General features: G+C 36.4%; 2 protein-coding genes across 2 annotated transcripts; both read left to right on the forward strand.

The window, feature by feature from the left end:
• Nucleotides 1-579: 579 nt before the first annotated feature.
• LOC149046370 (uncharacterized) lies at nt 580-1,879 on the forward strand. The gene has a single exon (XM_089203161.1). The coding sequence runs from the start codon at nt 720-722 to the stop codon at nt 1,779-1,781; it is 1,062 nt and encodes a 353-aa protein (XP_089059287.1). The 5' UTR covers nt 580-719; the 3' UTR covers nt 1,782-1,879.
• A 371-nt stretch (nt 1,880-2,250) lies between these two features.
• Nucleotides 2,251-11,050, forward strand: LOC113672744 (peptidyl-glycine alpha-amidating monooxygenase B). The gene is made up of 13 exons (XM_089203162.1): nt 2,251-2,731; nt 3,718-3,772; nt 4,027-4,129; nt 5,079-5,176; nt 5,488-5,571; nt 5,899-5,953; nt 6,774-6,838; nt 6,914-6,997; nt 7,875-7,951; nt 8,683-8,733; nt 9,086-9,138; nt 9,405-9,602; nt 10,413-11,050. The coding sequence occupies exons 1-12, from the start codon at nt 2,534-2,536 to the stop codon at nt 9,583-9,585; spliced, it is 1,104 nt and encodes a 367-aa protein (XP_089059288.1). The 5' UTR covers nt 2,251-2,533; the 3' UTR covers nt 9,586-9,602; nt 10,413-11,050.
• The last annotated feature ends 779 nt before the right edge of the window (nt 11,051-11,829 follow it).

An 11,829-nucleotide genomic window follows, 5' to 3' on the forward strand; every position in this document is an offset into this window, starting at 1 on the left:
TTTAGCATGTAGGTGGTTTTTGGTGGTTTTAGGTCGTTCCTTGTTTTAGTACTTACGATTCAGTTCCTGGACAGAGAAAACAATGATAAAAACAATACACCTTTTGCTGTTCATTTACGCAAAATGTACATTCATTTACGTCAACAGTTGAAACTATACGGCAAATATACATTCATTAGCACTTCAATGAAATTCATGAACGCGAACGAACTTTCAATAACGCTATTTGCATATGTGTTAACATTCAATAGCATCAACGGATCAACAATTGCACCTTTGGACAATCAAACATAAAAAATATACTTTCAATCTCGCGTAATGATTAATCATTAACACCAATGGAAAATCAATTGCATAGTATGATAATCAATTGCGTATTAGAGACATTCAATAATACAATTTGCATAGAGACGTACATTCAATTGCACCTTCATACAATCGTTTATTCAAAATGGTCAATCATTAACGTGAACTGACAAACATTGGTGTTTTTCGAATAAACAATAGGATGAAAAAAATATTCATTAGTGTCATTCATCGTAGTTACATGTATTTTATAATACTGAACAAAAATACAAGAGTATGTACATTATCATTTAAATTTTATGTTCCTTTTTGCGCAATATTTTGCTGAAGCAGATATAAAATGAAGAACATTTTACATGTTCAGTACACAGTACGCTGTATGAACAAGTGGACAGAAATAACCGGAGAAAATCATGCCACCAAGAAACAGAATCCTACTTGAACAGCGTCAAAGAATTATTCAAGCCTTCGAAGATGTGAATGAAGATTATTTGACGGTTGCCGCTACTATCGGAGTGAACCGTTCAGCTGCAAGAAGTATCGTTGCACGATACTTGCGAGAAGGAAGGATCGCGGAGAGACCACGAGGAGGAGCAAATCATGTTCGAGTAGATGATGAAATGAGGAATTGCCTGATTGACATTTTGAACGAAAATTGCCTGCTGACACTAGCACAGATAAATCAAGAATTGAGACAGCGTCTTCCAAGAAAACCAACAATCCATGACCGTACAGTAGCAAGAACACTTGAAGGTATATTGTATCGTGTGAAATTGGCAAGGCCACTCCCAGTTGAACGAAACCGCCCTGGTGTCCTGCAAAAAAGAGTCGACTATGCCAACTGGTTCATGCGCCATGCTGTAGTGAATCATAGTATTTTCGTAGACGAGCGTGGGTATAATATTTGGACGGCAAGAAGTCACGGACGAGCAAGGATGGGAGAGAGGGCATATCGACAAGTGTATGGTCAGCGAGGGAGAAATGTTACTGTAGCACTGGCAATTTCACCCACCTATGGACTCGTTTTTCACTCGGCATTTCTCGGTGGAATGAATGGACAAAGATTTAATGATTTTCTGTCACAGACGAGGCTAAATCTCGACCCAAATGAACATGTGATTTTCATTTATGACGGTGCACCAGCCCACAACAATCCTGCCATTCCTGGTCCTAATTCTGAGCTTAAAAAGCTACCACCATACAGCCCGTTTCTTAACATTGTAGAGCAAGCAATAAGTGCCTTAAAAGCAGCCATAAAAGCGGACATAAGCCGTCCAGAGCAGCAAGAACAGATGAACAACAGAGCAGAGGCAAGACGACAAGGAATCGCGTTAGGCAACTTCCGCACTCAATTGCTACTTCAGGCCCTGCAGAGAAACATAGGCACCATCACGGCTGCTAAATGTGGACAGTGGTACAGATTTATGCAAACGTACATTCCAAGATGTTTAAATAATGAAGAAATTGAAGGATAATTACAAAACATTACATTACAGTACACTGTAATCGAACAATTTTGAAATTTCTTTTTCCCTAGTTGATTATTATTACTACACACATGTTTGTCAGTTCACGTTAATGATTGACCATGTCGAATAAACGATTGTATGAAGGTGCAATTGAATGTACATCTCTATGCAAATTGTATTATTGAATGTCTCTAATACGCAATTGATTGTCCTACTATGCAATTGATTTTCTATTGGTTTTAATGATCAACCATTACGCGAGATTGAAAGTATATTTGTTCTGTTTGATTGTTCAAAGGTGCAATTGTTCATCCGTTGATGCTATTGAATGTTAATACATATGGAAATAGCGTTATTGAAAGTTCGTTCGCGTTCATGAATTTCATGGAAGTGCTAATGAATGTATATTTGCCGTATAGTTTCAACTGTTGACGTTAATGAATGTACATTTTGCGTAAATGAACAGCAAAAGGTGTACATTACCATTGGGAAAACAGATTTGTTTTACAATAGTATGGGGCTGTGTGGAAATTTTACCGAGTATTGTTCGTTGAACTGAGGACTTCGTTTTTAGAGGTTCGTTAATCGATGTTGTTTGCATGACAAAAGCACCCGCTGCGTAAGTCGCTCAAGCCAAGACTCACGCCAGGCGTCACTGCTTATATCGTTTTCGCAGCTCGTATTACCGTAAATTTTATCTACAGTGATTCAGCCGAATTATAGTATTTCTTGATACTCAACTCAACGAATTCGTTATCATGAGCAGAACATTTGCCCCAAATTTCGTGGTGGCAATTTTGTGCGTAACGATGTGCATTGCATATGAAGACGATGAAGAACAGTTTAGGGATTTCAACGACATCCTGCCCCATAGATCTCGCCCTGAAAAGTGGCAAAGCAGAGATGATTCATCAGAAATTGTGAAGCTCGCAATGCCAGGTGTTCACCCGACGAAGGTAAAGAGGGTATTCTCTATTCATGGTTTGGGTGTTACGATAGAAATTAATAATTGGGCCAATAGTCGTTATATAATTTTTATATAAGTTTCATCCCAATTAAGCGTTTGCATTTATTACATGCTTGGAAAACATCATCATCCTTTTGCTAACAAGATTAACACACATCCCTATATTTCATCGACAACGTTATCTAGGTGTTTCTAAATAATCTTTCCACGAAAGTTGAATTTTAAAGCAATAGTATCTTTTGTGTTTTTTATCGAGATACGGGTCACAGAATCGGAGGGGTTGTTTGGACGAGAGGGGAATAGGACGAGACATCAGATGAGAACCTGTCTGTCACGCATATTTTACTGTTTTCTTAGCCCCCTCTCGATCTTACCACAGCATTCAAGCGCTCTTTTCCAGAATACCCCGCAACTGATTTACATGTCATTGAATAAGAATAGCGTCTATTGTGTTATGCCTCGATCTTCAAAGCTCCCGACACATGTAAGTGAGGCGGAAATGAGTTGCGGGGTATTCTGAAGTTTAGCCGAGAGCTCTTCTAATAAAAACAGACTCCTTGAGTCTAAGCTTTGATGGATCCCTTAAGAGCTGCCTTAGCTAAATACGTTTGTTTATCTAAAATGATATTCTTTTTGCATACTGATTACATAATGCATAATGAATACACATTATTTTGCTATCACTTCCACCACCATCCCCCTTCCCCCCAAAAATGTTCAGAACTACTAGCATACATTTTTTTCCTGCTCTCATCTAAATTGGTACCTGGCTTGTCACTCACCAAAATGTTCTTCAAAGAATATTACTCTTAACAAACAGCAACCAACTTTAAAAGAGAAATCAATAACATGCTGCAGGTGGATAATTTTTTTTTCATGTTATAGCTTTTCAGTATTGTTTCAACTTTGTCAACCACAGTGTATGCATCATATATAACTGTCAAAATATGTTGAGCAAAATGTCACATATTGCAGGAAGACACATACCTCTGTACTGCTGTGGATCTGCATAAAAAGAAAGACTATATCGGTAGGGTGTTTTACAGTAGATAACATTATGGCTAACAGAGCTTCAATTTAAATCTTTTGAAAAGAAGAAAATTCATCACAGAGATACAATATTTTACAATATCACAGTAGATCATGCAGTCCCCTTTCGTTACTTTTCAAAAGAAAAACATATTTGACTTAGCATCAAAATGAACTAATAATTATTCAAAAATTACACATCATTACACTATGGTGAACAACCACAAATGTGTCAATGTTTGTCATCCATTTCAGTTGCAATCAAACCTCTAGTTAACATGAACACAGCCCACCATTTGATGGTATTTGGATGCCCTGAGCCAGCAAAACATGCTTTTGCAAGTGATGGAGAATATTGGTATGCTAATTAAAAGGGTGATGGACAAAATGTGACCCATAACTCAAAATCCAGTTGTATTTGAGAAATTCATTGCATCAACTGAAGAAAATAAAGAAGGAGCATGCAATTTAAGTTTATAAATAGCAGTGCTTTCAATAGAACTGATTCAAAGTAGGATTTTGTAGGTCTAATGTATTTTGGGGTTGTCCATTTGGGTAGCCCATCAAGATAGTACATGGAATGGGGTCAGTCATTCAAGGTAGGACTTTTTAGGTTTATTCCATTTTCATTTGTGTAGTCAGTCAGGATAGTCCATGGGTTATGGGTCAGTGTTTTGTCCATCACCTAATCAAAGGAAAGGATCCAGTCAATAATGCTCCTATAATGTAACTTAAGTATTTTGCATGTGGCTTTCAATTATACAGCAAAGAAAAACTTGGTTACCAGTAAGTAGGTTTTACCATTGCAGCTACTGATCTTATTGAAGTTAATTATTATAGAGTTAACAAATATATTCAACATTGCTTTGCATCTGTTCAGTAATAGATCACAAACGAGGTCAAAATGTGGTAAGAACAAAAAGGTGGCACACAAATTGCAGCCAAGAGTGACATCTAGAGTGGTCCATTACAGACTCTACAGACCCACGGCAGCATGCAAAGAATCAATTTGTTTTATATGATAAAAAGAAAAATTGTCGCTAATGGTGATGTAGAACCAATCAAAATGCATGTTTAATTCATCTAATTACTCAATTAATCATGCACATAATTACTTTCCTTGGTTAGCCTTAAAAGGGTTTGGTGCAAAGTGCTGGTGGAGGTAAAAATATTTTTGGCTTCCTGTCTTCTTGTTCGCTGTAAATGTCCTGAGACAAATACAAAAATGACTTAATACTAACCACAACAAGTATATGTTAATTAAGTATACGAAATAAGTAAGTAATATTTAATCTTCTTTTTTTCAGGGTATGTGGAGAAATGGGATCCAATTATTGCAAGGGTTCTGATGCAAATATATTGTATGCTTGGGGAAGAAATGCTCCAGAACTGGACTTACCACCTGGTACAGTATACCAATATTCACCTTCATATTAATTGTTTTATTGTTGTTATCATCATTTTTAATATCAGGAATGCTTAATGCCACTTTACTCTGTCACATAGGGCCTTTCTTAACCTGGCACTTCAGTATCAACTTCCTATACAACAATAATTGCATGTTACATATCTTTGATCTGACATATTGCATTAGATGGGCTGCCAGAGACAAAAGAATGTTGTGGCAATCAAAAATTAAATGTTGTCAGAGAGTTTCTCATTTTTTATTTTAAATTTCATCAAACACTGCTAGAGAATTTGTTGTTAATATTCTAGACACTGCCTTTGAAGTGGGTGGTAAATCTGATAACAGTTACCTTGTACTTGAAGTTCACTATGCAAGTGCAGACAAGTTTTTAGGTGAGTTTCATGGTTGGTCAATGGTGTTCCTTCCAGGTCCTTCCTAGTGGCAAATTAACACAAAAGTTTTGTCAGTTTCTAAATTTTTTCTTTAGGTGTATAACTTCCAATTATGTCACTTTACAATTTTGCTTCCCCATCTTGTATTCTAGATTATAGGGTTGTTTTCATGAACCTTTTCATATCAAATTTATGGCTAAGAAACTTGCCATTTCAGGGAAAGCAGATAGCTACTTGTTGATAAATATTGTGGGCTTGGATGGAGCTCATGGTTAAAAAATCACTCCTTATCTGACACACAATGTGGATTGTTCAATCTCTCCACAGCTGATCCTACTCTGAAAGATTACTCTGGGGTGGACGTGCATGTGACGTCAGTACGGTGGGTACCAGTAGTTGCAAATGAATGCAGTTCCTCGAGGTTCTGCAGCAATTTGAGCATTGTTCAAACCTGATTAGTACAAATAAGGTAGCAGCAGTGTACCACAAAACCACTTTCCATCATAATGTAAGAGTTTGATGGGTCTGTATCATGCTTTGAACAACTCTGATCTGAGCAATAACAAAATTAAATGACAATTAAACCTACTTATTAATAAACAAAATTTTAATTTTCTTAATTCCTCCCTGTCCTTTCCTTCCTGCATTTCTTCCCATCCCTTCTCCCTTCCATCTTCCTTCCATCTCCCCTTGTCCTTATTTCTTTCCCCATTCATCAGATCATCGAGCAATTTTCCTGTCTTCCCCTTCAATTCATTTTTAGCCACTTTTTGTGACCTTCTCCCCTACTACTGCATCATAAATGGAAAAAGTTACCAACCTATGAAATTAATTCACAACGTCCTGCCTAAGGCTGCACTATAAGGCAAGCATCAAGTGTAGGATGATCACTTATTCTACCTAAAAAAAAAAAAAGGTTGTAGTCAGCTGCTGCAATTACTATCAGTACTTGTTTGAAATGATTACTGCCTAAAGCTAACCTCTGGAGTCCTAATCTCTGAAGCCATGGGTCAGGACTTGGCTCTTTTATTCTGTTTCCAGTTTTTAAGTTAATTCTCTTTCTGCAGGTTCTGGATACTAATAATCAAGTAAAATTTAAACCCTCATTTGTTGAAAATGAATGAGAGAGTAGAATGATTCGTTACACTACTGTTCCCAACGTTTCAGTTTTAACAGTTCTATTTCTCATTTTCCCTTCAAAGACCAAGTCAACTGGCAGCCATATTTGTCCTACAACCATTTGGAGACATTCCACCAAAGAAGGAAGGTAAAAAAAAATCATTGAAGTCACTCCGGCCCCTAACTGTCTTATAACTTTATACTGTGTTTCTTCTTTATCCAGCTTGGCATTTTGACATTGGGTGTCAATACAATGATGGACCAGTCTTACATCCTTTTAAATTTAGAGTCCACACTCATGGCATTGGTGAGTTCCACTGAACTGATCACATTTAGACTGTAATCAGTTTTCAGTCATTTTTTTCATCTTAGGTTAAGATTTTTTATTTGTTTCTCTATGACCCCTAAGTAAGACTTGCATCTCAGTTCTCCTCACGATATCACCCTGAATCACACAGTAAGGTCATGAGAATCAAGGAAGTGATCACACACCACCAAAGCTTTTGGTTGTTAAGAAGTGATTGTTGTCAGCACCTCAGGAAATGTATAGAGAATGGTACAGAAAATACTGATAAATTAGTGTGTGAAGGGTTAATTGTACTAACAGAGGGTTAAAAAGAATGAACTCCTTTATAAGAGACTCCTTCTTCTATATACCTTTTGTGGTACAAAGTCTTTTTGAAAATAATGGTGCATGACTTTTAAATATGTTGCAGTAATTACTAGAGATGTTTTTATCAAGAATTGGCATATGACTGATTATTAATGAGAAAAATTTATAGAACAAGTTTGCATGGCAAATTCAGCATTCCAAAAATCACTTGAGGGAGATTCGTAAAAATGGACCCTTCATGAGGACTTTTTCAATCATTGTAATTTGTGGCTGATAAAGATTTCTGTTTCTCATCAATCACTTTTCTGGTCTCTAAAAAATATTTTGGCGATGTTTTCTGTGTTTGGTCCAGTTTTTTAACTTGGGTTTTCAGAGTTAACAATATTTATACTTGCATTTGGTCCTAAATCCACTTACTGGTGTAGTGACCTCTTAATTTTTAAACTTGTGTTTGTATAAAAAGGAAACCAACTGGTTCAAAGCAAATTTTCAAGTTTAAAAAGATTTAATGCATAAAGTTTGGATCTCGTGTTTGCACACTCAGTTGAGTTCAATTCTGGAATTGCTCTAGGGACGGTAGTGGTTGGCTACAGAATACATGATGGGAAATGGACTCAAATAGGAAAAATGGATCCACAACGACCACAGGTAAGTTAAATATGCTTCAGCAGCTACATAACTCTCACTGTCACCCAGAAAAAACACGAATTTATTGGGAATTGGATGTTTTTTTCTGTAAACTGAAAATCAGCCCGTGTTAGACACAATGGGCGATATTTTGTCCCTTTCTTCATGTTATAGAAAGTTATAATTATGTCGGACAAACAGGTCATCCAAATTCGGCATATAGAATTGATTCAAATTCCAGACCTTCAGATCACAAGGTCCATTATGCTTTGCCACTAAGCCATAGATAACATGTTGGCAAGAAAGTGCATTACTTAAGCTACAATGAATAGTTGGTACACCTCCGAAAAACTCTAGTAATTCCGCTCTAATAGGTTATTTGGAAGTCCTCCCCCTCTCTCTTCCCCCCCCCCCCCCACCCCCCAATAGGGGAGAGGAGGAGATAGATGAAAGTTATAGAAAAAAATTCAAAAATTATTGGAGTTCCTCTCATTTTAGGTTCACATGTAACAAGCATCTTACCTAATTCTGGAGTTGGCAATGTGATAATTTTTCTCAATAAAGTAAAAATGGAAATTAAAAGTTCATTAAAATTACTCATCACCTGTAAGATATTTGTCATTGCATGATGAGTAAGTGCTCATCCACTATCAAGGAACCCCTCTAAAATTCTTGTACACAGAAAACAGAATTAAAGGGGTTAAAAATTGGTTTGTTTCAGTGCAATCTCATTTATGGTTTTGTTTTTTCAGGCATTCTACACAGTAGATAATCTATTGGAAATTAAAAGTGGAGACTCTATAGTAAGCAGTGGTCTTATTGCAATAAAAAAATCTTACCCTTCCCAATGTTTTCAGTCTCCTGCCTTGTTTTTTTCCATCTCCTCACCTGACCAGCATAACCCTTCTCAACTTTCATGTTTACTGACTAGCTTTCCAAATCTCCTTTGTGTCATCTCCCCTGTTCTTTCACAGCAAGCATATTTACACTCTCGTTTTTCATTTTCTTCTCAATTTTATTCATTTCCTCCTTTGTCCAATGCATCTCCCCCATTTCACACTTTCAAACCAAGAATTTTTTGCTTTTGCCGATTGTAACATAGACTAAACTTGTTGTTTCTCTTTGTTTAAAGCATTAAATACTCTTAACTTACAGGCTGCCCGTTGCACTTTCAATTCCATGCAGAGAAACAGAGTAACACACTCAGGGTATGCTTGTTATATATCAATGTAGCCATTATCTTACCAGACTACTAGTAGTGTTCCTTTGAATAAAAGGAGAATTATTAAATTTCTGAAGAAACTGTGATGTTGCATCAGCAGGGTATTACAAAATAATTTTGTATTAACTGTATTGATAATGTGTATTGGCCACCAAAGAGAGTTTCTGACATATATGTATCGAGCGTTTCACTTAGTTGTTATTTATGCCTTGAGACTAATTAAGAGATTCAAATCTCTATCTCTGTTACCAGATTAACCCATAGCGATGAAATGTGTAATTTTTACATAATGTATTGGTATGATCCAAAACAAGTTAAAGGAGCCAGCAATCCCAGGGATTTGTGTAAGCTTCTGGATCCAAGCAACCTTGATTTCCCGGCAGATTCTGATAAGCTACTACCAAACAAACGATTTATATTGGCCATGAAATGAACTTGGTAAAAGTACGGGTAAGTGGTTCTCTAGAGTGAGATTGTCTATCACGAGTTGCGAGAAAAAAAAATGACACCCAGGATACTTAGTGTAAGATCTTAATCTTGGTGAATTTGAGCACTCTGTTCCAAAGTTGGGATGTGTCTGAATGAGGGTAGTCTTGAATTTGATAAACTGAGCAAAAGTTGGGTCGCTCTGGTGAAGACTTCTGCTCTGGTTATGACCTCGTAAAACACTGTCATAAACTACAGCCCTCTTTTGGGTCTACTCCAAATTCTTTAACCTTAATGAGACGTTCCTTCAACATTTAACTTGAATGGTTAAGAATTATGCTATTCAAGGGTAATTCTCTGAGGGATAAAAGTGTATTTTTTTCAAAAACTTCCCCTATTCTGAGTGATATCATATGCCAATTTTTTTATTTGTGTGAGGGAGTGTATGGGACATTTTAATTATTGGCGCACAAACGCGCATAAATTTCAAAGAACGATCTTGACTTTTACAAAACCCCTAGACACTGTCTTTTCCTCTTAAGTTCTCCTATAAAATCTAAGAGAATTTCAAAAATAACAAAGGACGTTTCAGGTGAGGCACAGAAGGTTTTAGGTTGTGTGCAGAACGTTTTGCATTCCAAGCTTCAAGAACTGTGCGCAATGTTTTATATTCAGTAACTAGTAATGTTCTCTTTTTCCACTTCATGTCATCTCTAAAGTGTGCATGCTGTACCTTTTTTTTTTATCAAAACTGCTGAAACAATGTCATGGTCATGGTACAGAGAGCACTAACTTTTTTAAATTTTTGTATAATTTTTCAATATTTGATTGCAGGAAGCTAGGATGAAAGTGGAATAACCATGAACTACCTAGTGACAGATCTTGATGGAAAAATAACTCTCCATATTTTCGCGTTTGTTTTACTTGGGGTGTGATTTAGAGTGGAGCAAGGCCCCTCATGAGACATTCCGTCTCGGAAATCATGTATTTTCAAATGAATGCTTTTAAATATTGATTTATTATTGATATTGATATTGATTTATTTATTGATATTGATTGATTAATATTGATGATGACTTTTGATATTTGGAATCCATTACATATTTTTTTCGGCAACGTTGCCAAAAAGCAAGTTTCGTGTAGTCATAATGTATACCTCGTTCTGGAGAAAGAAAAAAATGATGCCTCATTGTCGATCAGTTAATTGTCATGCAGTGTGACTTTCCAGGAAGGTGTTTTCAAGCTTAGAAAAAGAACGAAAAATTACGCTTGGAAAGCCATTTGCGCAATATAATAAGTGTAATTTACGTATTCAGTTCGAATTCATCACAACAACCTTGCCTGCGTGAAGACGCTTTCCAGCAGTGATATTAAACTAGCCTCTGTTGTTAGAATTTTGTCTCGCGCTTATGAAATGAATAAACAGACGTTAACCAGCAACCTCTTTAAATAAACTTGAAGTTTATATTTTAGGTTCTGTCGAGTATTTTGTTCCCTTTCGTTGATGAGGGTCCAAATCTTACTATCGTGTTCGCGTGGGGTTTCCTTTCCCGGCGTAAATGTACGTATTTGTTATGATGGAGCCCTTTTTCGGTAAAGCAATCCTCATTTTGCTTCACATTCCCCTCAAATTCAAGCGTTTTCTCATTCTCTGATTTCCTAACATCCTGAGTGTGTGGGCGTCTGACGACGTATTGAGGAAACTATGGAGATCTACCACGCAGGGATCAGAAAACACGTTTAACTGACGCTAGAAGGGATTCAATGAAAATATCGGAAGCTAATTTCGTGTTAATCAAGTTTAAATTCGTGCTATGGAAAATGGTTTTTATAAACAGACAAATTCTACCGATAGAATAGTACAAAATGCTTGAAAAGCAGTTATATGCTTTAAATAGTTCAAGTGGTATTGAATAAAACAAAAAGGAGGCTTATGATATGGGTTTTGAGTGCTCAAACTATTTCATCTTTTGGGATGTCAAAATATGGATAAAAGAGAGGGATTTTTGTTAGCTGCGACGAGAATATATAAGTTCAAACAGTTTCATTTTATCAAAAATTTTTCTTCGAAGAATATCTATCAGGAAGCCGAATTTAAAATCACGAATAAATTTAAAACTATATGAAAAGCCGAAAATGGATTGGAACAATGAGAGAATCAATGTTGTTTGAGACACAATGGAATCAACGCCTAAGAAAAATACTATTTGTCACTGGTTTGCTATGCGTCGTATCTAGGAGGGTCAGAAAC

The sequence above is a fragment of the Pocillopora damicornis genome, chromosome 4 (genome assembly GCF_964200805.1).
Source record: "Pocillopora damicornis chromosome 4, jaPocDami1.2, whole genome shotgun sequence".
NCBI lineage: Eukaryota > Metazoa > Cnidaria > Anthozoa > Scleractinia > Pocilloporidae > Pocillopora > Pocillopora damicornis.

Bases quoted from the DNA above. Each gene is read 5' to 3' on its own strand.
- LOC149046370 (XM_089203161.1), top strand. From the start codon at position 720: ATGCCACCAAGAAACAGAATCCTACTTGAACAGCGTCAAAGAATTATT.
- LOC113672744 (XM_089203162.1), top strand. From the start codon at position 2,534: ATGAGCAGAACATTTGCCCCAAATTTCGTGGTGGCAATTTTGTGCGTA. The intron at 7,952-8,682 runs GTAAGTTAAATA...TTGTTTTTTCAG, and splicing joins TGGATCCACAACGACCACAG to GCATTCTACACAGTAGATAA. The intron at 9,139-9,404 runs GTATGCTTGTTA...CTCTGTTACCAG, and splicing joins AACAGAGTAACACACTCAGG to ATTAACCCATAGCGATGAAA.